Source organism: Bombina bombina, chromosome 5, assembly GCF_027579735.1.
Source record: "Bombina bombina isolate aBomBom1 chromosome 5, aBomBom1.pri, whole genome shotgun sequence".
NCBI classification, from domain to species: Eukaryota; Metazoa; Chordata; class Amphibia; order Anura; family Bombinatoridae; genus Bombina; species Bombina bombina.
Window position 1 is genome coordinate 540,539,368 of NC_069503.1, and position 25,439 is coordinate 540,564,806.

At 34.4% G+C, this 25,439-nt stretch overlaps 1 protein-coding gene across 1 annotated transcript in view; it reads right to left on the reverse strand.

Annotated features, from left to right (window-relative positions):
- SLC6A20 (solute carrier family 6 member 20) overlaps positions 1 to 24,844 on the reverse strand; it is a 206,537-nt gene extending 181,693 nt beyond the window's left edge. Inside the window, exon 1 of the mRNA XM_053715789.1 lies at positions 24,721 to 24,844. Coding sequence (XP_053571764.1) covers positions 24,721 to 24,841 — 121 coding nt within the window. The 5' untranslated portion in view covers positions 24,842 to 24,844. The remainder of the gene's footprint in view (positions 1 to 24,720) is intronic.
- Between the last annotated feature and the right edge of the window lie 595 nt (positions 24,845 to 25,439).

Here is a 25,439-nt window from a genome sequence, read left to right on the forward strand (position 1 = left end):
GCTGCTCAGATCATCAGTGGGGCTTGTATCATGTAAGCAATTAACACATTGAGTCATTACCAGATGGTACAAGAACTTTAGGCTCCCTGAGCAAGTGCTGGGTTTAAAATGCTGGTGCGCGGCTCATACTTAAATACACTTTTGAAACAGCTATAGCTTTTATTAGAAGCATTTTTGCTAAAGCATGTATATTACAAAATTTCTTCTGTTCAATATCGAAATGCACCCATGTGTTTTCCAATTTTGGCTGGAATATCCCTTTAATATCCTCTGTTATTGTTTCAGAAATATATTATTTATCACTTGCAATAGAGTGGATTAACTTTGTGGAAAGGTTTATTCAAAATAACATAGTCTAACAAGACGTCTTCCACAAAAATACTGGACAATATGTTGGTGACTGAGCAAGATGGTAGATGAGATCATACAATCCCGCCCCAAAGCTCTACCTTAGCCATCACTCTTGAACCCACCATGTATATTTTTCACAACTGAGCAGCCAGTAACATAGAAATCAATCATTTTACCTCTTTGGCTGCCAATAACACACATAAACAGAAGTGATTTAACCCTTGACTGCCCCTAACTTATTTCTGCTCCATATTTTTAATGTGTTAAGGTATAGGAGATGTTTTACATTTAAATAACAAGCACTCCACCAATGAGGAAATAAACAGTCTATAGACGAACTGGATAAATCATTCCAAAGTGTTTTATTTCAAGTGAAAGACTAAAGGTACACACCACTCCTCACACCACAGTTAACATCTGACGCGTTTCCTGCCGCTAAACGGCACTTCGTCAGGGATAAACACAGCTGATACACAACTACCTTTAATAGGCACACTGCTCTCATACAATTTAAAGAAACAGTTCTAATTACATAGCAGAGTGCTTAAAGGAATGCATTTGTCATTATCAAGAATTAAAATAATAGATACATACTAACAGACTGAGTGTATTAGGCATATCAGATTATGCATTATGACATTAATACATGACGAGTAGGAATTATTCCTTAACATAGAGATTTATGCGACCATTATTTTCATAGTCTATAACATAGAAATTGATATATATAGATATTAAAGGGCTTATTCAAGGTTCATTTATAGTATATCTCTCATGCCCATAATAACACTCTACGCACAATCTTAAATAGCCACCCTATACATACAATAAGGGCAAAAACGGAAAGGAGGCTTAGGACAAAGTAGTATACACATAATACAGAATAGAAATATATGATGGATCATATATGAGTGCACTATAGTGAGGATTGTATCAAAGGAGCACCTTGGATCTAATAAATTAGGTATCCCATAGATTCAAAGGCGACTTTTTCACATCCCATAGACCTTGTTATATTCGGTATATTATTCTCTAAAATTCCAATAGGTTATACATAATAACAATTCTAGAAAAATATATACACATACTGAACCGATATAAATTGTATTGGGAATAGAGTTTTTAAGGAAGATTCTTTACATCACTTAAAGAAACCTGCACTATAATATTGTTTCCTATAATGTGATAATCCTCAATTCAAGGGGACTATATCAATTCCCTATGTACAACTTAACATCAGACTTTTCATTTATGCCGTAGGGACTCCCTGTTTTAAAGGTATAGATCCAATATACCTCACTTTTATTCAGTGCTCGTTCTCTATTACCGCCTGTATTTTGTTTAGGTATATGGTCTAAACCCTGAAAAGAGAGTATTGATATAGTCCAACTTCTGTTTATCAAAAACATCACCCCTTCTATGTAGGGCAAAATGTTTGGACAGCGGTGTTCTTGGTATATCACTTTCGAGGGATTAGAGATGCTCTCTCACCCTGTCCTTGAGCATACGTGTTGTTCTACCTGTGTACTGACTAAAACATAGCTTACAGGTGATTAAGTACACTACAAATCTAGAATTACAGTTAATATGGTGGTTCACCCCACCATATTAATAATTCCTGTGAGTGCCCTCCTTTTCTACAATTATATATATATATATTTATATATTTATAGAGGGCCAGCACTCACGGTTTCAAGACATCTACCCAGGGTGCTTCCAAGAAATGGGTATAGACAGAAGAAGTAGAATGCACTCGACAGGATTTCAAAATCGTTACCTTTATTGATTGTAACGTTTCGGGTTACTACCCCCTTTGTCAGACATCAAAGAATAACAACCATTTACTTACCCCCACCGTGTCTTTTAAACTTATAGGTGCTGTTGCATTTCATGCAATGGGATGCAGATGGGTTCTACATTCCAGCATCCACACTCTAGTAAATGCTACAAAATACAACATAGGTTGTCATGCAACAGCACCTATGTTGTTTACATCTTGAGTTGTCCTTACTCTCTATTTTATGTGGGGAAAACTATCACTACATTTCGTGAAAGGATGGTGAACCACAGACACGCCATTAGGGAGGCTATCAAGAAGGGATTTTCAGATCAGCCAGTGACACGTCACTTTTTCCAGCAGAAACACAGTGTCTCCAGTCTAAGGACTATGATTATTGACCACATACAACCTCTGGCTAGAGGTGGCGACCGTGGTAGATGCTTATTACAGCGGGAGGCAAAATGGATTTACACCTTGGATACGGTGGAACCTAAGGGACTCAACATTCAATTGGATTATGGCCCCTTCATTGGATAAAAATCGACACTGAATGCCTGCTACCAACCGATTGGTGAAACATTGCTGATCTCCCTGCACTCAAATGTTGGCGTAGTATCTACTTTAACAATCTAATTCAATCTGATTGGCCTTATACGATTAATCCCCCTCCTCATTTTGTATCTTTGATATACATAATATTACACCCTCTTGGCCTGTATGATACAAGACATCCTTCTTGACATGCACTGCATAATGATATATATGCATTTTGAATCATATCCATTGCGTACAGTGTTTTGCCACTTCACTTTTTTAATTGACGCTGTATTTTCTAAACAAAGTTATACCTGGATTCCCAATACGTCACATGCAGCATCATATATGCTAATTAGCTATGTGCTTGTTCCGACTGCCGACGAAGATGTTTACGCTGATGACGGTGCTGGTTGCATCAATGGAAGCTTACCACATGAACTGGAAGGGGCGTGTCCTATGGGACTTTTCAGAAAGGCACTTTTCTAATCAGGCACATTATGGACATAGAGGGTATATAAGACTACAGCGGTCTGAAGTTTTTTAACCAGTCTTCCAGATGTCAGGTTACCCCATCTGCCTGATGTACCACTAATCCATTTGAAAAAGGTGCCAATCAGGCCCATGAAACGTCATGGGACTTTTTACTACTTGATTTGCTTCAATAAAAGCTAAGTCTTAATTGTATATCCAGTGAGTGCTGTCTTATATGCAAGACTGTGTTTTTCTCTGACATAGCACCCTGGTGGATGTTTCTCACTGTTTGAGGATTGGAGTGCAGGCCCTTATACGTTGTATTTTATATATATATACTGTATATCAAATACGTGTCCATATACCATATGCCTTTGAACACTTATAAAAACTTTTTATTAATATTTATAAGAATAATATTTATCAGATTGTGTTGCGCGCACCCTAACGTTAGGGCACCACTTGTAACCCATTATCATTCAAATATGAAATAAACATATTTGCCTCATCTTCTGGCCCTTTCCATATCATGAACACATTGTCTATGTACCAAAAATATTTAATTATATTATTATAAAAAGGGTTCTTGTAAATTGTGCTTTGAAACCAATAGTGTTAAATTGTTACAACATTTATTTTGCAATGTAGTACCCTGGGAGCTGCCGCACTAAGCCTCCTATAAGCGTGGCTGCGGCTCTGTGACATGAGCGTGGCTCTCTAACATGCCAAAGGTATTTTAAAGGGACACTAAACACAATTGTAAACTTACATGATTATAAATCTACATACATAAGAATAATTTTGCAACTGCAGCTTTATTTTGTCAAATGAGTATATTTTTTATGTTTATTCTTTTCACTGATGTCCCTGTCCCCCAGAACAAAAGAAGACTTGCAAACCAATCACAAACTTATATTCAGATATAGTACATACTCTGTTTTGCACATGTGCAGGCTGGTGTAGCCTGCCCTCTTGTATTCGCTTACGGTGGTTTAGCGTTGATTCAACTTGGTTTCTATTGCAAATAATGTATTGCCTATCATGATTGTTGAGGCAAAACAGATAATCCACCTATTAAAAGCACATGACACCATAGAAGCTTAGGGAAAGAGGTAAAAGTAAACAAAAGCTCACATAAATTACCTTAAAGTATTAATCCAAGCCACCCTGGGAGAAAGTGAAACAAGCACAATTTTTAGATGTATTTTACAACAAAAGACTACAAAATAAATAATAAATGTCTATTGCAATAATGTTTCTCTTGCAATAATAAACCATTTTATGTGTTATTGAAATGTCAAGTTTAATGGTCCTTTAACTATTTAAAGGAAACTAATGAATACTGACACATTTGTCATTCATTTGTTTTCTATACATGTCATGCTGCATTTGTTTTTGATGACTATGAGTTATACTTTTGCATTATAGAGAACAAGTGACTTCACATTCACATGGTACATTACAAGAAGTGTAATTTTCCCCTTAAGTAAGTCAGGATATTACTGTATCAACAATTTATTTAAGCATTTTATTGTTTTGAAAAAAAATGAACGGCTTTAGTTGTTATTATGTCCTAGAACAAATCTGTAAGGAACATTAAGTCCATTGGGATAAACTAAAAATAATTCCTACTTACACTTACATAACCATATATAATATCATTTAAAATATGTGGAAATGTACTAAATGGATAGGTATCCTTATTTTTTTTTTTCATGATTCAGAATACAATTTTAAACAACTTGCACATTTACTTTTTTTTTTTTTTATTGTTTTATTCTCCTTTGTTGGAGGAGCAGCACTAGCTGAACTGGTGAGTCAATGACAAGAGACATATATGTGCAGACACCAATCAAGTAGCTAACTCCCAGTAGTCATTGCTACTCCTGAGCCAACCTAGGTATGCTTTTCAACAAAGGATACCAAGTACAAAGCATATTAGATAAAATAAGTAAATTGGAAAGTTGTTTAAAATGAAATGCTCTATGTAATGCATGAAAGTTTACATTTTGCTTTTACTGTCCCTTTACTGGGATAAAAAGGTAAAAAAAATAAATGTGCATGGGTGCATTGCAATTTGAAACATAAGCAGTTTTGCAATATACTTCCATTAGCAAAACTGCTTCTAGTAAAAGTTATTACTGGTTTTCAGTGGCATACTCACATATCCTGTGAGGACTGTGCATTCAAACACCATGCATGCTCAGAGAAGTGGCTGTGGTGCGTATTGCTTCCAAAGACGTCATTTGTGTCATACAAGCTACTGCTTACTCTCTGAGACGGTGTGGTGTTTAAAGGGACACTAAACCCATTTTTTTCTTTCATGATTCAGATAGAGCATGCAATTTTAAGCAACTTTCTAATTTACTCCTATTATCACATCTTCTTTGTTCTCTTTTTATCTTTTTTTTTTTTTTAAAAAGCAGGAATGTGATGCATAGGAGCCGGCCCATTTTTGGTTGAGAACCTGGGTTATGCTTGCTTATTGGTGGGTAAATGTAAGGGTCCAATAAGCAAGCGCTATCCATAGTGCTGAACCTAAAATGGGCTGGCCGCTAAGATTTACCTTCCTGCTATTAAAATAAAGATAGCAAGAGAACGAAGAAAAATTGATAATAGGAGTAAATTAGTAAGTTGCTTAAAATTCCATGCTCTATCTGAATCATGAAAGAAAAAAAATTGGGTTCAGTGTCCCTTTAAGTACTGGTGCACAGGTCCTCACAGCATATGTGCATATGCAGCTGAAAAGTATTAATAACTTTTATTAGAAGCATTTTTGCTAATGGAAGTATATTGCAAAAATGCTTTTATTTCAAATTGAAATGCACCTATACTGATTTCATTTTTTACTTTTCTATCCCTTTAAGATTGTGGTCTTTATGTTGAGATTTTACCAGATCTGTACAGGGTGGCCCTCGTTTTACAACGGTTCAATTTATACCGTTTCAGAATAACAACCTTTGTGACTGCTATTGAAAAGCATTGAGAAGCAGTGCATTCATTAAAATAGCCAGTAGGTGGAGCTGTCCGCTTGTGTTGCAGCAAAGCCAAGCAAGCTGAAATTAATCAGTTTAACCAGACCTGAGCTATCGAGCAGATTTCAAAGGAACAAGATCTTCCTGTCTATAAATCAGTCCAGATTGGAATGCATAGAAAGAACTGTTTGCAGAAAAATGCAAGTGAAGTCTGTGTTGTGTTATTATTTTATTAGGTTTATAATGCTGTTTAGCAAATGTTTTGGTTCATTTAACTTAGTTTAATTATATATTCTGTGTTGTGTGATTATTTTATTAGGTTTATAATGCTGTTTAGCATTTAAAGTCTTCATTTCAAAGCTTTAAAAATAATGTATTAGATGTTACTTATGACAATTTTGAGAGGGGCCTGGAACCTATCTCCCTCACTTCCCATTGACTTACATTATAAACTGGGTTTCAATTTACAACGGTTTCGATTTACAACCATTCCTTCTGGAACCTAACCCCGGCGTAAACTGAGGGCTACCTGTATTATGTGTCTGTTCATCACTGTGAGTTATATTTTCACAACACAGAGTAAAGAATAAAAGACATTCACATGGAACATTACAGGATCAAGTGTAATTTTCCCTCTTATGTACAGTAAGTCTGGGTATTATTGTATCAACATTTTATTGTGTTGAAAAAAATAATAGAATAGCTTTAGTTGTTATTATGTCCTAGAACAAATCTGTAAGGAAAACTGAATCCAACAGGATCTGCTGACCAAGTGTAAAATGGGTGTTTAGAGAAAAGCTTTTCCTTTTTTTTTTTATCCTTTCAGTAGAAGCCAAAATATTGAAGAATAAGCATGTTGTTTGGCTTTTAATCAGTAGAATTAACATTCCATTGAATAGTTTGCAATGTAGTTCCTTAAATGAATATTTGACAAAAGCGGGTTCCAAGTCTGTCTTGTGTTTTGCCCTTATACCCCCTTGCTGTGCTTCCAGTAATATTATTTGTCTTTGATTGCTCAGTTAGGCAATGTCTCTGTTGGAAATGAAGGGACAAGGTATTTAAGCAAAACATTTCCGACCTGGTAGTAATCTTAAGAATTCTGTTTACGTAAAAACAAGTGTACTAGCCACTCACATCTGATGAACACGCTAACAGTAGGCTACTAAAAACACAGCTTTTTCAAATACTTTATTTTTTAAAAAAACACGCGACATATGCTAGGTAGTAAATCACGTTAGCAAATGGATTTAAATTTCATATGGGTAATTATATTATAATCTAAAATATTATAGGTATATGTAGGTTCTGCGATAGAAATAACTTTACAAAGGAGGGTATGCTTGTATGAGGTCAGTACTTTTTCATTCTGGTTTATTTTACTGTTAAATAAATTGATAAAATGCTTGGGGTATAAAATGGATGAGAAATTGATTTATTCAGGGTTTTTTTTTAATATGAAATAGCTGGTTTTGTTCTTTGAAACCACAACCCATTTACATGTGTTAAGCTTGCAGGGAAATCAGATCTGTTTATTTTATCACTTTCTGTATACACAATTGCTTCCTTATCTCATCTCTGTCTGTATACCAAAGCCCAATACTAGAGAGAACAATTGAAAATTAATGTTTTAGTACTCATCTCTCTTAACTCCACTGTAATATCTTCTGCTGGCTATGTTTACACAGCTTTTCTATAGGCAATACTTAAAGGGCCATGATACCCAAATGTTGAAACACTTTTAAGTGATGCAGCATAGCTGTAAAAAGCTGACTAGAAAATATCACCTGAACATCTCTATGTAAAAAAGGTAGATATTTTACCTCAAAATGTCCTAAGTATTCACACCCCATTGTAAAGGACTTTAAGTAGCAAATCATTATGTCTGTCCTGGGACAGGCAAGGGAGTGAGCCTCATGCACACTTGTGTTATTTCCCTATTCAGTTTAAGGAAGTTTACTATTAAATCTTATGAGAGTTAAGTGAAATCTCATGAGATCACAGTAAAAGAGTTTATGACCTCAGCACTACTGATGCTGATTGGCTGCTGTTCATTTCTTCTTCTTTTTTTTTACCTGCAGCTGGACAGCAGCTGAAGTATAACTTTTTACACAGAACTTACTCTGCTGAGCTGAGGAAATTGTGAGGTAAAATATCTTCCTTTTTAACATAGAGATGATGAGGTGATATTTTCCTGTCAGCTTTCAAGTGATGTAGCATATGAGTATTATGTCCCTTTAAGTATAGAAACAATGTTATACATTAGCAAGAGCATAGATGGCAGCAATATTACCTATCTAGATATATCTTCAACAAAGAATAACATGAGAACAAAGCAAATTTGATAATAGAAGTAAACTGGAAATGTTATTAAAATTGTATTCTCTATCTGAATCATGAAATAAAAACAAATAGGTTTCATGTCTGTTTAACACACTCCAGCAGGTAAAAAAGAACAATATGAACAAATTAAAGGGGAGCAAAAAATAGGGTACACTGTCCCTTTAAATTAGCTTAGTTTATATAGGGGTATTTCTGCTTGTAATAATACAACTGCTAGCATTTGCTCTGCAACCCTATTAGTTCAAATGCGGTCAAAAAGGGCACACATTCCTGCATAAGAAAATAGACATTTATATATACAAAGTAACTTAAACTTTAACCATAACAGAAAAACAAACAGTACATTTATATTTAAATGGTATGGCACAAGCAAAAAAAACACACAAAAAACTAACTAAGCATTTGCTAAATCTCAGTGTATGTATTTAACTGTTTTACATATATATTTTCAGTTTTTAGATTTACTTAAACTTAGTAAAAAATATCAACATCTAATATATATATATATATATACTTGGTAAACAATGGACTAGGTCCATGTTACAGTACTATGAACTAAAATAATATTTTCAAAGGATTTGAAACATTTTCATCTGTGATTGGATGCTATTTTTTAAACACCATCATTATTCTATTAATAACAAATCAGAAAACAAAGTATAAATCCAGGTGTTGGGTACATATTTTTTTATAGCTGATTTATATTATCAAAGTATCTAAAAATAGATTACTTGATAAATTGGTCTCACATTAATAATAACCCACAAATTCTGATAATCATAATAGTACAAACATATTTACAAGGCATACATGATTTATTTCCTAATGCAAACTAACTCTAGCAAAATATATTTATCTGCCAAGCTTGGTTTCTTCAAAGGTTACAGCATTAACATTGATTTTTGTAACTAAAAGGAATAATTTATCAAAGCAGTTTGACATAAATTAATAATAATTACCTATTTTATCTGGTATCTGTTGATATAATATTTGTAAGTCTAAGATTTATATGAAAGATTATAAAGATGTATTCAAAATTATTATATGGTACTACAGTGGTCAGTATTTATACCACAGAGCCCACAACCACAATTTAATTTGATGTTTACTGATTTTTCAAACCGCTTTTGACTGATACAGCTACTAGTAACGTGTATTATAAAACCATACATTTGGTATACATTTCCAATACATACACAGACTTTTTTAGATTCACTTAGCCTCTCTTTCCCAATCCAACCACACACAACCATATAGCTAAAAAAATTAGCTTTTAAATAAACCTTTCATAAGGTACAAACATTTATAAATTTTGACAATGCTCTACTCATCAAAAATGACATTAATGAGTAGTAAATCCAGATCTTCTGGAAATATAAATTCCATAACTTGGCTGGTCTATCTTGTTCAAAACATAAAGGGGTGTGAAACCCAAACTTTATCGTTCACTATTCAGATAGAGCATGTGGTTTTTAACAACTTTCCAATCACTTCTGTTATCAAATTTGTTTCATTCTCTTGGTATCTTTTGTTGAAGGAGCAATTATGCACTACTGGGAGGTTCACATTTAGTGAATCAATGAAAAGAGGCACTTGTGTGCAGCCACCAATTAGCATCTGGCTCCCAGTAATGCATTGATGCACGTTAACCTACCTAGGTAGGCTTTTGTACAAAGGATACCAAGAGAATGAAGCAAATTAGATTATAGAAGTAAATTGGAACATTGTTAAAAATCACATGCTCTGAATCATGAAAGTAACATTTAGGGTTTAATATCCCTTTAAGAAATTTGAATGGATTGGATTATCCTTAGTAAGAAAGCCAATTAATAGTGAATTTGAGTATTTTAAAAGTTTGAAAACCTGGTTATCATTACCCATTTTAAATGCAAATTATATTAACATTTCTTATTTGATAAATATTCAGATTAAATATATAATTAACAAAAATGCTTTTTTTAATATAGGCAAATTTTTACATTTTATTTGGATGTAATTTCAGTTCTTATTTTAGGCATACAAGAAGACAATAGCCAAAGGTCCTAAAACAATTCTAAAGGCATCCATTAATTAGTTTTTCAATTTAAAGGGACAAAATACTCATATGCTAAATCACTTGAAACTGATGCAGTATAACTGTAAAAAGATGACAGGAAAATATCACCTGAGCATCTCTATGTAAAAAAGGAAGATATTTTACCTCACAATTTCCTCAGCTCAGCAGAGTAAGTTCTGTGTAAAAAGTTATACTCAGCTGCTGCCCAGCTGCAGGTAAAAAAAAATAAAGAAATGAACAGCAGTCAATCAGCATCAACAGTGCTGAGGTCATGAACTCTTTTACTGTGATCTCATGAGATTTCACTTAACTGAATAGGGAAAAAAGATGAAAGTGCACAAAGCTCGCTCCTTTGCCTGTCCTGGGACAGACATACTGATTTGCTGTTAAGAAGTCCTTTACAATAGGATGTGGCTACTGAGGAATTTTTGAGGTAAAATATCTTTCTTTCTTTCATGTAATTAGCAAGAGTCCATGAGCTAGTGACGTATGGGATATACATTCCTACCAGGAGGGGCAAAGTTTCCCAAACCTTAAAATGCCTATAAATACACCCCTCACCACACCCACAATTCAGTTTTACAAACTTTGCCTCCCATGGAGGTGGTGAAGTAAGTTTGTGCTTAAGATTCTTTGTTGATATGCGCTTCACAACAGGTTGAAGCCCGGTTTTCCTCTCAGAGTGCAGTGAATGTCAGAGGGATGTGAAGAGAGTATTGCCTATTTGAATACAATGGTCTACCTCTAGGGAATCAATTTCATAGGTTCTCTGTTATCGGTCGTAGAGATTTCTTCTCCTACCTTCCTTCAGATCGACGATATACTCTTATATACCATTACCTCTACTGATTCTCGTTTCAGTACTGGTTTGGCTATCTACTACATGTAGAGGAGTGTCCTGGGGTAAGTAAGTCTTATTCTTTGTGACACTCTGCGCTATGGTTGGGCACTTTATATGTAAAGTTCTAAATATATGTCTATAAACTTATATTTGCCTTGATTCAGGATAATCAGTATTCCTTTTCAATACAGACTGTCAGTTTCATTATTGGGATAATGCATTTATTTTTTCTTACCTTGAAAATTTTCATTTGGCCATTTTTTCCTGCGTGCTGTTAGGCTCGCGGGGGCAGAAAATGTTTCTTTTTATTACGTATTTTTTGGCGCGTACTTTTTTTCGCGCAAAATTTTTTTGTCATTTCCGGCGACGTAATTTACGCCGGAAGTTGTATTCTGTTACGCATGCGTATTCAGACATTTTTTTGCGCCAAAAAAATGTGGGCGTATTTTTTTACACACTTTATTTAAACATTTTATTTTTATGGCTTCTGGTTTCTAGAAGCTTATTATTTTTGCATTCTTTCCCATTCCTGAAACTGCCATTTAAGGAATTTTATAATTTTGCTTTATATGTTGTTTTTTCTTTTACATATTGCAAGATGTCTCATCCTGACCCTGGATCAAAATCTTCTAATGGACAGACGCTGCCTGATGCTGGTTCTACCAAAGTTAAGTGCATAGGTTGTAAACTTGTGGTATCTGTTCCCCCAGCTGTAGTTTGTGAAAGCTGTCATAATAAACTTTCCAATGCAGATTCTGTTTCTATTAGTAATAATCCTTTACCTGTTGTTGTTCCTTCAACATCTATTGTTCAGGATGTTCCTGTTAATGTTAAAGAATTTGTTTCTAATTCTATTAAGAAGGCTCTGTCTGTTATTCCGCCTTCCAGTAAACGTAAAAGGTCTTTCAAAACTTCTCACATTTCAGATGAATTTTTAGGTGACCGCCATCATTCTGACTTATCTGTTTCTGATGAGGTTTTTTCCAGTTCAGAAGATTGTACTACAGATATTGATACTGATAAATCTTCATATTTATTTAAGATGGAGTTTATTCGTTCATTACTTAAAGAAGTTTTGATTGCTTTAGATATGGAGGAGTCTAGTCCTCTTGATACTAAAACTGCTAAACGTTTAAATTCGGTTTATAAACCTCATGTGTTAATTCCGGAAGTTTTTCCAGTTCCTGATGCTATCTCAGATGTGATTGCTAGGGAATGGGATAGTCTGGGTACTTCATTTACTCCTTCTCCAAGGTTTAAGAAATTGAACCCTGTGCCATCTGATAGATTGGAGTTTTGGGATAAGATCCCTAAAGTCGATGGGGCTATCTCTACTCTTGCCAAACGTACTGCTATTCCTACGGCAGATAGCACTTAGTTTAAAGAACCTTTAGATAGGAAAATTGAATCTTTTTTAAGAAAAGCTTATTTATGTTCAGGTAATCTACTTAGACCTGCTATCTCTTTGGCTGATGTTGCAGCAGCTTAAACTTTCTGGTTGGAGGCTTTAGCGCAACAAGTGACAGATCATAATACATATAGCATTGTTAAACTTCTTCAACACGCTAATAACTTTGTCTGTGATGCCATTTTTTATATCATTAGAGTTGATGTCCGGTATATGTCTTTAGCTATTTTAGCTAGACGAGCTTTATGGCTTAAATCCTGGAATGTAGATATGACTTCTAAGTCAACTTTGCTTTCTCTCTCTTTCCAAGGTAATAAGTTGTTTGGTTCTCAGTTGGATTCTATAATTTCAACTGTTACTGGAGGGAAGGGTGCATTTTTTGCCTCAGGGCAAAAAATCTAAAGGTAATTACAGGGCTGCTTATCGTTTTCGTTCCTTTCATCAGAATAAGGAGCAGAAGCCCAATCCTTCCCCTAAAGGAACAGTTTCCGGTTGGAAACCTAATCCAGTCTGGAATAAATCCAAGCCTTCTAGAAAGTCAAAACCAGCTCCTAAATCCGCATGAAGGTGCGGCCCTCATTCCAGCGCAGCTGGTAGGGGGCAGGTTACGATTTTTCAAAGAGGTTTGGATCAATTCGGTTCACAATCTTTGGATTCAGAACATTGTTTCGCAAGGGTACAGAATAGGTTTCAAAGTGAGACCGCCTGTGAGAAGATTCTTTCTCTCACGCATTCCAGTCAATCCAGTGAAGGCTCAGGCATTTCTGAAATGTGTTTCAGACCTAGAGTTAGCTGGGGTAATTATACCAGTTCCAGTTCTGGAACAAGGTCTGGGGTTTTATTCAAATCTATTCATCGTACCAAAGAAAGAGAATTCTTTCAGACCAGTTCTGGACCTAAAGATATTGAATCGTTATGTAAGGATACCAACATTCAAAATGGTGACTATAAGAACTATTCAGCCTTTTGTTCAGCAAGGGCATTATATGTCTACAATAGACTTACAGGATGCATACCTGCATATTCCAATTCATCCAGATCACTATCAGTTTCTGAGATTCTCTTTTCTAGACAAGCAATACCAGTTTATTGCTCTTCCATTTGGTCTAGCAACAGCACCAAGGATCTTTTCAAAGGTTCTCGGTGCCCTTCTCTCTGTAATCAGAGAACAGGGTATTGCGGTATTTCCTTATTTGGACGATATTTTGGTACTTGCTCAGTCTTCACATTCTGCAGAATCTCATACGAATCAACTTGTGTTGTTTCTTCAAAGTCATGGTTGGAGGATCAATTTGCCAAAGAGTTCCTTGATTCCTCAGACAAGGGTAACCTTTTTAGGTTTCCAAATAGATTCAGTGTCCATGACTTTGTCTCTGACAGAAAAGAGACGTCTGAAATTGGTTTCAGCCTGTCGAAACCTTCAGTCTCAATCGTTCCCTTCGGTAGCATTATGCATGGAGATTTTAGGTCTCATGACTGCTGCATCGGACGCGATCCTTTTTGCTCGTTTTCACACGAGACCACTCCAGCTTTGTATGCTGAACCAGTGGTGCAGGGATTATACAAGGATATCACAAATAATATCCTTAAATCCCAATGTTCAATCATCTCTAACTTGGTGGATGGATCACCATCGTTTAATTCAAGGGGCCTCTTTTGTTCGTCCAACCTGGACTGTGATCTCAACAGATGCGAGTCTATCAGGTTGGGGAGCTGTATGGGGATCTCTGACAGCGCAGGGGGTTTGGGAATCTCAGGAGGCGAGATTACCAATAAACATTTTGGAACTCCGTGCGATTTTCAGAGCTCTTCAATTTTGGCCTCTTCTGAAGAGAGAATCGTTTATTTGTTTTCAAACAGACAATGTCACGACCGTGGCATATGTCAATCATCAAGGTGGGACTCACAGTCCTCAAGCTATGAAAGAAGTATCTCGGATACTTGTATGGGCAGAATCCAGCTCCTGTCTAATTTCTGCGGTTCACATCCCAGGTGTAGACAATTGGGAAGCGGATTATCTCAGTCATCAGACGTTACATCCGGGCGAATGGTCTCTTCATGCAGAGGTTTTTCTTCAGTTTGTTTGAATCTGGGGTCTTCCAGAAATAGATCTGATGGCCTCTCATCTGAACAAGAAACTTCCCAGGTATCTGTCCAGATCCCGGGATCCTCAGGCGGAAGCAGTGGATGCGTAGTCAATTCCTTGGAATTATCATCCTGCTTATATCTTTCCGCCTCTAATTCTTCTTCCAAAAGTGATCTCCAAAATTCTATTGGAGCGTTCATTTGTACTGCTGGTGGCTCCAGCATGGCCACACAGGTTTTGGTTTGCGGATCTCATTCGGATGGCCAGTTGCCAACCTTGGACACTTCCATTAAGACCAGACCTTCTATCTCAAGGCCCATTTTTCCATCAGGATCTCAAATCATTAAATTTGAAGGTATGGAGATTGAACGCTTGATCCTCTGTCATAGAGGTTTCTCTGACTCAGTGATTAACACTATGTTACAGGCTCGTAAATCCGTCTCTAGAAAGATTTATTATCGAGTTTGGAAGACTTACATCTCTTGGTGTTCTTCTCATAAATCCTCCTGGCATTCTTTCAGAATTCCTAGAATTTTACAATTTCTTCAGGATGGTTTAGATAAAGGTTTGTCTGCAAGTTCTTTGAAAGGACAAATCTCTGCTCTTTCTGTTCTTTTTCACAGAAAGATTGCTAATCTTCCTGATATTCGTTGTTTTGTACAGGCTTTGGTTCGTATCAAACCTGTCATTAAGTCGATCTCTCCTCCTTGGAGTCTTAATTTGGTTTTGAAGGCTTTGCAGGCTCCTCCGTTTGAGCCTATGCATTCTCTGGACATTAAATTACTTTCCTGGAAAGTATTGTTCCTTTTGGCTATCTCTTCTGCTAGAAGAGTTTCTGAGTTATCTGCTCTTTCTTGTGAATCTCCTTTTCTGATTTTTCATCAGGATAAGGCGGTGTTACGGACTTCTTTTCAATTTTTACCTAAGGTTGTGAATTTTAACAACATTAGTAGAGAAATTGTTGTTCCTTCATTATGTCCTAATCCTAAGAATTCTAAGGAAAGATCGCTACATTCTTTGGATGTAGTTAGAGCTTTGAAATATTATGTTGAAGCTACTAAAGATTTTAGGAAGACTTCCAGTCTATTTGTCATCTTTTCTGGTTCCAGAAAAGGTCAGAAGGCTTCCGCCATTTCTTTGGCGTCTTGGTTAAAGTCTTTGATTCATCATGCTTATGTGGAGTCGGGTAAGTCCCCGCCTCAAAGGATTACGGCTCATTCTACTAGGTCAGTTTCTACTTCCTGGGCTTTTAGGAATGAGGCTTCTGTTGATCAGATTTGCAAAGCAGCAACTTGGTCTTCTTTGCATACTTTTACTAAATTCTACCATTTTGATGTGTTTTCTTCTTCTGAAGCAGTTTTTGGTAGAAAAGTACTTCAGGCAGCTGTTTCTGTTTGATTCGTCTGCTTATAATTTCAGTTTTTTTTTCATTATAAAGATTTATAATATGATTATGATTTGGGTTGTGGATTATTTTTTCAGCGGAATTGGCTGTCTTTATTTTATCCCTCCTTCTCTAGTGACTCTTGCGTGGAAGTTCCACACCTTGGGTATATACTATCCCATACGTCACTAGCTCATGGACTCTTGCTAATTACATGAAATAAAACATAATTTATGTAAGAACTTACCTGATAAATTCATTTCTTTCATATTAGCAAGAGTCCATGAGACCCACCCTTTTTTTGTGGTGATTATGATTTTTTTGTATAAAGCACAATTATTCCAATTCCTTATTTTTTTGGCTATTCGTTAAACTGAATTGTGGGTGTGGTGAGTGGTGTATTTATAGGCATTTTAAGGTTTGGGAAACTTTGCCCCTCCTGGTAGGAATGTATATCCCATACGTCACTAGCTCATGGACTCTTGCTAATATGAAAGAAATGAATTTATCAGGTAAGTTCTTACATAAATTATGTTTTTTTACATAGAGATGTTCAGGTGATATTTTCTAGTCAGCTTTTTACAGCTATGCTGCATCACTTTCAAGTGTTTCAACATTTGGGTATCATTGCCCTTTAAGCAAGGCTTCCAATTACACAATACACTGATAAGTGAAGTGATGGTTGGATAACTTTACATGTTTTAAAATGAGGTCTGGAATCTAAGTGATATTTGACAGAGACTTTAATTGATCACTTCTAATAAAGATGCACTGTAACGTACTTTTTAATCTAGTCGTGCCATTCTAATACTCCACCCTCCGGCTGCCCACTTCACAACTCATTTTTTGTAAGCTATCTGAATCATAAAATGTTAATATTTATTTTACTGTCCATTTAATATATTTGGAATTAGGTTTTTTTTGTATTTTTTTTACAAAGTACAGCTAAGTAAATCTTACTAAGCTAATACCAAAGTACCACTTATTATTAATATTATTATAATTATTATTATTTATTTGCAGAGTACCAACAGATTCTGCAGTACTACTTTATATTTTGTTGAGTTTTTATATCAAATCTGGTATCCAAGAAACACATTTATCAGATTTTAATCTATTATTAAAGTGGCAGTAAACCTAAAAAATAATGTTGTATAATTCTGCACATAGTGCAGAATTATATAACATTATATGAGTGCTAGCTTTATACAACCTAATATATCCGGTAAACTTTTATAAAAAAACAGGGTTTTCCAGACCCGCCCTCTGTGCTCTACTGAGCGGGTCTGGTTTTCCCTCAGAGTGCATCTGGCCAGCTGTCTTATGTCATGAGACCACAGCATGAGAACTAGCGCAGCGAAGGGTGTAAGTAGCGCAGCGATAGCAGCAAATTGTAAATATATGTATATGATTACCTATATATATATTTATGTGTATATACCTATATTAACACATAAATACATATGTATATAAGCATATACATATATATTTCCTGCGAACACACAGTTCCCATAGACCGCAATGTAAAGGCACTTTTTTTTCTAACACCCCACGCCCACCATCTTTAGCCCCCAAAAACTGCCTGGTGCATATATTTTATTAAAAGATAAAAATGCTACAATTTTTATTTATTATTAATAAAATACACACCACTGTATTTTGGGGGCATTTGAGGTACATTCAGAAAATTAACCAGCGATCTTTACTGCTTAGATCAAATTCTCAGTCTTTATGAATGACAGTAAAAAATAACTCCTGCCATGCTTATTAATAGCTCAGAATATTCCTTACTTACCTTGCATCCCCCCCCAGCTGCTGGACGCTATGGTTCCATATCTACTAACTTTGTATTTAGCAGTATCATTCTGCCAATAATAGGAAATAAGTCTTATTCTCTTTTATTATTTTGCCATTCATCATCAATATTAATAACCTGAGATTTATTTAGTATGCTTTGGTCGTTATGAATTAAACACACTCTTGTTCCAACCAAACCTGCATATCTTGTGTGATTTACTAATCTTATGGACATCATAACTACTGATACTTAAATCTTATAAATAGGAGGAAGATACTAAACATATGAAGATATAATGTAGGACCAAACATTTGTTGCAGGGTTCTTTACAAAAGAAAGCTTTCCAGTAGTCTTTTGGATATGAATACATTTAAAGAATAGAGAAACATCTGATTTAAAGGGACATGAAACCCAAAAAATGTATTTCATGATTCAGTTAGAGCATTAAGTTTTAAACAAAAGCAGGGACGTATGCTCAGGGGCGTGCACGTGTCTGGAGCACAAATATGGCAGCAGTTTTGCTAGCATGTTATCTATTTGCAAGAGCTCTGTAGTGGTCCAAACATCTACCTAGGTCCCTTCAACAAAGAATACCATGAGAATTAAGCAAATTTGATAATAAAAGTAAATTAGAATTCTATGAAACTTCTTTTTCATTATTGAATAAACTGTAACATGATTCACAAATCTTATTCTACAAGATAATAAGATTATTAGTATTTTATACACCTGAAACATCTTTTTCATAGGACTTAGAAAGTGAATACATTTCTCTTATAAATTATATAACTTTCCAAGTTTTGTTTGTATACAAATTGCACTAATTATGTTATTCTAATTGCATCGCAGTTAATATAAACATACAATTTCTTCTATTTAAAGGGTCGATTACAATCCTTTAGAAAAGCTCATCAAAGGATTTATCGACAAAAAATCCTCATAGAGTTTATGGTGATTTTCTGTTGAAAATCTTTAGGGATCTTAATGGAATGTGATCGACCTCTAAGTTCTAACCAATTAAACTAATTATAACCATGATAAGCTTAAAGGTTAAAAGCTCTTTTTTAATTGAGCACATCTTCTTGAAGGGACACTAAACCCAATTTTTTTTCTTTCATGATTCAGATAGAGCAGGCAATTTTAAGTCACTCTAATTTACTCCTATTATCAATTTTCTTCGTTCTCTTGCTATCGTTATTTGAAAAAGCAGGAATATAAGCTTAAGAGCCAGCTTATTTTTGGTTCAGAACATGGGTAGCGCTTGCTGATTGGTGTCTAAATGTAACCACCAATCCGCAAGCGCTACCCAGGTGCTGAACCGAAAATGGGCCATCTCCTAACCTTATATTTCTGCTTTTTCAAATAAAGATAACAAGAGAACAAAGAAAATTGATAATAGGAGTAAATTAGAAACTTACTTTAAAATTGCATGCTCTGTCTGAATCATGAAAGAAAAAATTTGGGTTTAGTATCCCTTTAACATGTAGAAATATAAAAGCATATGAAATGCATACTAAGAACTATTAGACATGGTTTGCCACTTATGCATTTTTTCAGTAAAGTTACACCACACATGTATATGTTCAGTAAAGTTCTACAGCACACACGTATATAGATTCAATGTTTTCCTTGTGATTATTACTATTATATATATATACTATTATTACTAAGTTATTAAAGGGATATATATAAGCAGTGCGCCTTTAGTTAAAGAGAAAAGAAACCCATTTTTTTTTTCAAGATTCAGATTGACCATACAATTTTTAAACAACTTTTCAATTTACTATTATCAAATTTGCTTCATTCCCTTGGTATCCTTTGTTGAAGAAGCAACAATGCACTACTGGGAGCTAGCTAAACACATCGAGTGAGCCAATAAAAAGAGGTAAATATTTGCAGTCACCAATCAGCTTCTAGCTCTGAGTAGAATACCGAAAGAAGAAATTAAATAATATAAGTAAATTGGAAAATTGTTTAAAATTGCATGCTCTATCTGAATCATGAAAGTTTAATTTTGACTAGAATGTCCCTTTAATTATCCTTTCCTTCTCCATTCCCTTATCCTCCAGATCTGAGATTCTTTACTTTACTGGTTAAAACAAATATATTAAATCAAAGTAAACATAAAAGAAACAGATTATGTTAAAAAAGAGCAAAATGAGCACTTCTCATTGTAGTCCCTGCCCTCAAGGAGATTAGAGAACTGACATCTTTTGAATTTACAATCTGCCCCTTCTGAGCAGGAGCAAAGCAGACTTGCTGTTTCTCTTGCATTCACAAAACACTAAGCCAGTTCAAGTTACTCTAGAAGATTTATGATATCAAGCTAAATAAGCATTCAAAGACCATAGTCCCTTTGCGGGGCTGTGACAGGAAGCAATGGACACTGCATCAATTAAGTTTAAAAAAATAACTAAAAGGTAAGATTATTTTAAAATGATGAATAACACATATTACAATCATTTCTTAGTGCTTTTTATTACAATCATGAAACAAACTGTTTTTATATCCCTTTAACCCCTTCGCTACAAGGAATTGCAGAGAAAAACTTGACCAAAGTACTGGATATTTATTTTTAGCATTTTTGCTATCACTCTACCTATGAAAAAGATATATATTTTTAAAATAGACAACCAAAAGTATTGATCTAAGCCCAACAATTGTTAACTTTTTCGCAAACTTTGGGTTTCTCACTGAAATTATTTACACACTACTGCAGTCATAAGAAAAATAGTTGTAAACACTTTTCTGGGATCCCCTTTGTTCAGAAAGCTAAAATATTATCCAAAGTCTTAAGATGTGTGTATTTTACAGAAGTGGAAAAGTGATCCAACAGAGCCAAAAGTATATGTGAAAATAAAAAAACATATTTTTCTTAATATGTAAAACTCTTGAGAAATGTGAAGACGACACTGACTACATAGCGGCTCAGGTTTCCATAATAACGATTCTTTTAATCCGGCAAGCCTTATATAGCATTGGGTATATATATATATATATATATATATTTGGCAATATTGCACTATGCATTTTTTATAGGTATGCCACCTTTTCTTTCGTTTTGGATACAGTGGAAATTTCATTCTATAAACCAATATAATGACACATTTTGGAACACATTTTTATGATATATTTTTAACATATATTTTTACATTCATATTGTTATTTTTAATATTTTTTATTATGTATTTTATTATCTCTCATGACGCCTGCTTCTTACACTGTGGGAAGCAGGCTCACATGTGCGAACCTGTCCGCAAGGGATCCGGAGAAGCTTAAACTGCTTAGTACATTATATAAAAAACCATATATATACTGTCCTATTGTCCCTCTCATCAGTTACCATATGCTATACATATACTCGGTTTACAATAGCCCTACCCCAATATGCCCAGAACACTTGACTCACCCCCATATTGGTCACTCAAGCTTTACTTTAAACTCCCCAGTCCTAACAGCTTAGCTGTCAATATTGTGATGTATGAGTATTGTTTGATAGCTGGCAAAGCAACCCATAAGAAGGCATAGGTGAGAGGAGAAAATAATTATTGAATGTGTCTAAGGAAGTCTTGCTTGCAAGAAAATCCTACCACGCACTGCTAATAAAGAAGCACATTTTCCTTTTAATGTTTGCAGGGAAAACTACATGGTTATTTTGCTTAAAGGGACACTCAATAAAAACTAAACTTTCATGATTCAGATAGAGCATGCAATTTTAAACAACTTTTCAATTTACCTCCTTTAACAAAATGTGCACAGTCTTTTTATAGTTACACTTTTTGAGTAACCAAGTTCTACTGAGCATATGCAACAATTGACAGAATATACATATACGCATTTGTGATTGGCTAATGGCTGTCACATGATACAGGGGGAGTGTCAGAAATAAATCTACTACTCATTTGAGGTTCAGACTAAGTGCTATTGCATTGTCTTTTTATCATGCACTTGTTGATTATGCAAATCTATTGTAATTGACTGGTCCTTTAATTGTTGCATAGAATCGTCATTATACATGGGCCATGATGAAATCACAAGCTTAGTACATGGGCAGAAATTGGATTTAAAATATAGCAGCCAGAAGAGTATTGATCAGCTAGTCTTACACTTTCTTAGAAGTCAGACAAGTGTGTTTGCAAAAACATTCATTTAGAGCAGTGTTTCTCAACTCCATTCCTCAAATACCCCTAACAGACCAGATTTTCATGATATCTTATTCTGGTCTGTTAGGGAGGCATGAGGCCTTTGGTTAAAAAACACTGATTTAGAACAGCCTACAGTGCTAGGATTCAGAAGGGAAAATCTGAGATCTGTGGCTCTCTGGTTAGTAGAATATAGTCAGATATAGACTGATAAAAGAGATACAAATGTTATGTTTTATTTGAGAACTTAAAGGGATATTAAACAGTATGGCATTGTAATGTAAAATGCTTAATTATATGTAGTTAAAAAAAAACTTTGTAATATACTTTCATTATTTATTTGTCCTCTTTATCTGTAATTTTATCAATTAAGAACCACAACGTACCCTGTACATCGCTGGTTATTAAGGGTTTTTCAGGCCATAATAGTGTGGGTTTTGTCGCAAGCAGCAGGACTGCACTAATATAACCTCCCTCCTGCAGGCATCCTGGAATAGCTATCAAAAAGCATTCCCCATTGAAAGACCAGTGACGTACAGGGTACGTCGCTTATCGTTAAAGGAAAATGAAAAATGTTTGTTTTCATGGTTCAATTAGAGAGTAAAATAATAAATAACTTTCTAATTTACTTCTATTATCTATTTTGCTTCATGCTCTTGGTATCCTTTGTTAAAGAAACAGTAATGCACTACTGGGAGTTAGATGTACACATTTTGTGGGCCAGTAACATGAGGCATATATGTGCAGCCACCAATCAGCAGCTTATGACCTTACCTAGGTATCCTTTTCAACAAAGAATACCAAGAGAACAAAACCAATTAAATCTAGAAGTATATTGGAATATTGTTTAAAATCAGATGTGAATCATGAAAGAAAAAAAATCTTTCATGTCCCATAAACTCAGAAAATTGTTGGTTTTCTAAATTCCATTAAAGGGACAGTCAACTCCAAAATTGTTATTGTTTAAAAAGATAGATAATCCCTTTATTACCCATTCCCCAGTTTTGCATAACCTTGTGTCTAAGCCTCTTCTGACAGCCCCTTGATCAAATGGCTATTTATTTATTATCTATTGACTTGCATTTTAGCCAATTAGTGCAGTGTCTGCCACAACTGCATGGGCGTGAGCACAATGTTATCTATATGGCTCACATGAACTAGCAGTCTCCTGTTATGAGAAGCTAATTAAAAAGCATGTGTTAAGAGGCTGTCTGTAGTGTCTTAGAAACAGGCAGAAATATAGAGGTTTACATGTTATAAAGTATATTAATATAATAATGGTAATTGCATAAAGCTGGGGAACTTGTAGTAATGGTGTTATCTACCATTTTAAACCATAACAATTTTGGTGTAAACTGTCCCTTTAAGTGGGCACTACCTTTATCTCTCTCTCTCTCCTGAGGACATTTAGGGCTAGATATAAAACAGGCAATTAAAGAGACTGTATAGCTGTGTAGAACATATTATTGTTTAAGTAATTATCTAACAGGGTTTCCAAAATCCTTTTTACACAATTTTCCAATGTCTGTTTTATATCTTTCCCTAATTGTTCTAAAATGGAGAGATAGATAAGGGAAACATGGTGGCGCCCAGTACTGTATAGATACAAAATTACTTTATAGAAACAAAACCTTTTATACCTATATCTTCAATAGTTAAACAACCAATATAGGAGTTGATCACAATTATTTAGAAAAAGTTATCTAGTGGTTTTCAACAGAAAATGCTCATTGAGATTTTTGTAGATGTATCATTTGACAAAGAATTGTGATCAACCCCATAATAAAAACTAATCTACATATTATTCTAAGGTAAATGTTTGCTTTGAATACATCATTATGTTTAGCACATACTTACTATTTTATTGTTTGTGCAAAAGAGCATTCAACATGTTTTATTTACTAAAATTTGTAAACCCAAAGCACTGCTATATCTGTATGAATGTGTGTGTATATATATATATATATATATATATATATATATATATATATATATATATATATATATATATATATATATATATATATATATATATATACATACATGTTGGATTACACTGTATTCAATTCTAATGTACCTGTTTATACAGTTATACTGTACACTAAATCTGTTATTCCATTAACTACTACAACAACAACAAAAAACAACCAAGTTCCCTTTAGAAGTTTAGATTACAAAATTACCTATAGAAATAATACATTTTAAATGATAAATACATCTATAATAGCAAATTGGCAATGTATAAATCAATATGTATCTAAAAATTATATATATATATATATATATATATATACATTCAAAAGGTATCTAAAAAAAAAAAGATATATATGTATATATACACACACACACATACATACAATGTAAATTTACAGAATACAGAATTTTCTTGAATAAAACTGAGTGAAATAAAAAACAACATGCAATATCAATCTATCTATCTATCTATCTATCTATCTATCTATCTATCTATCTATCTATCTATCTATCTATCTATATATATATATATATATATATATATATATATATACGCAATATAAATATATGTACTCACCTCCTCCATACATCTGACATAGATATGGAAATCTCCATACATTTCCTAACCCAACAGCATACGATATGCAGGCAAATACAAATTGTAAAGGATTATCCCACATTGGCCGTGACTTTTCCATCTTTCACAGTAGTTTTGGTCAGGTACTTTTACTATTCTCCTTCTTAATGTGGTTTATTAAAGAACGATCAGAGACTCTACACAGCACCACCTCAAATCAAAGGGGGAGTGTACTCTTGTCAATCTTTGTTAAACTTTATAATTACTAATCTTATTAACAGGCTCCAAGGAATGCTGGTAAATAGATTATAGGCACACAAGGCAATATGAAATGCATTCTGCCCTGTCCATAATCACAGTGAGTTTATATAGAGTAATTTCATTTTTTTATGTCTTAATTTGCATTCTTCTTTCAAACAAAAAGGATGAACTTTGACACATGACACAGACGGTAGGAAAACATTTCTCTCTGCTTGTGACTATTGCAAGTTGGAAGTTATTTTCTATAACAGACTGAATTTATTGTACATTTGTGATACCTAGAAAAATGTTGTAAAAAAAAAAAATATAAATATATTAGATTAGATTTCTAAGAGGAAGTCTTTCATGGATAAGATAAAGAAGTACGAAAATCAAAATTAAAGTTTCATGATTAAGAGAGTAAAATTGTAATACTTTTCATTGTATTCTGTTATCAAATGTGCTGCTTTCCTTGCTGT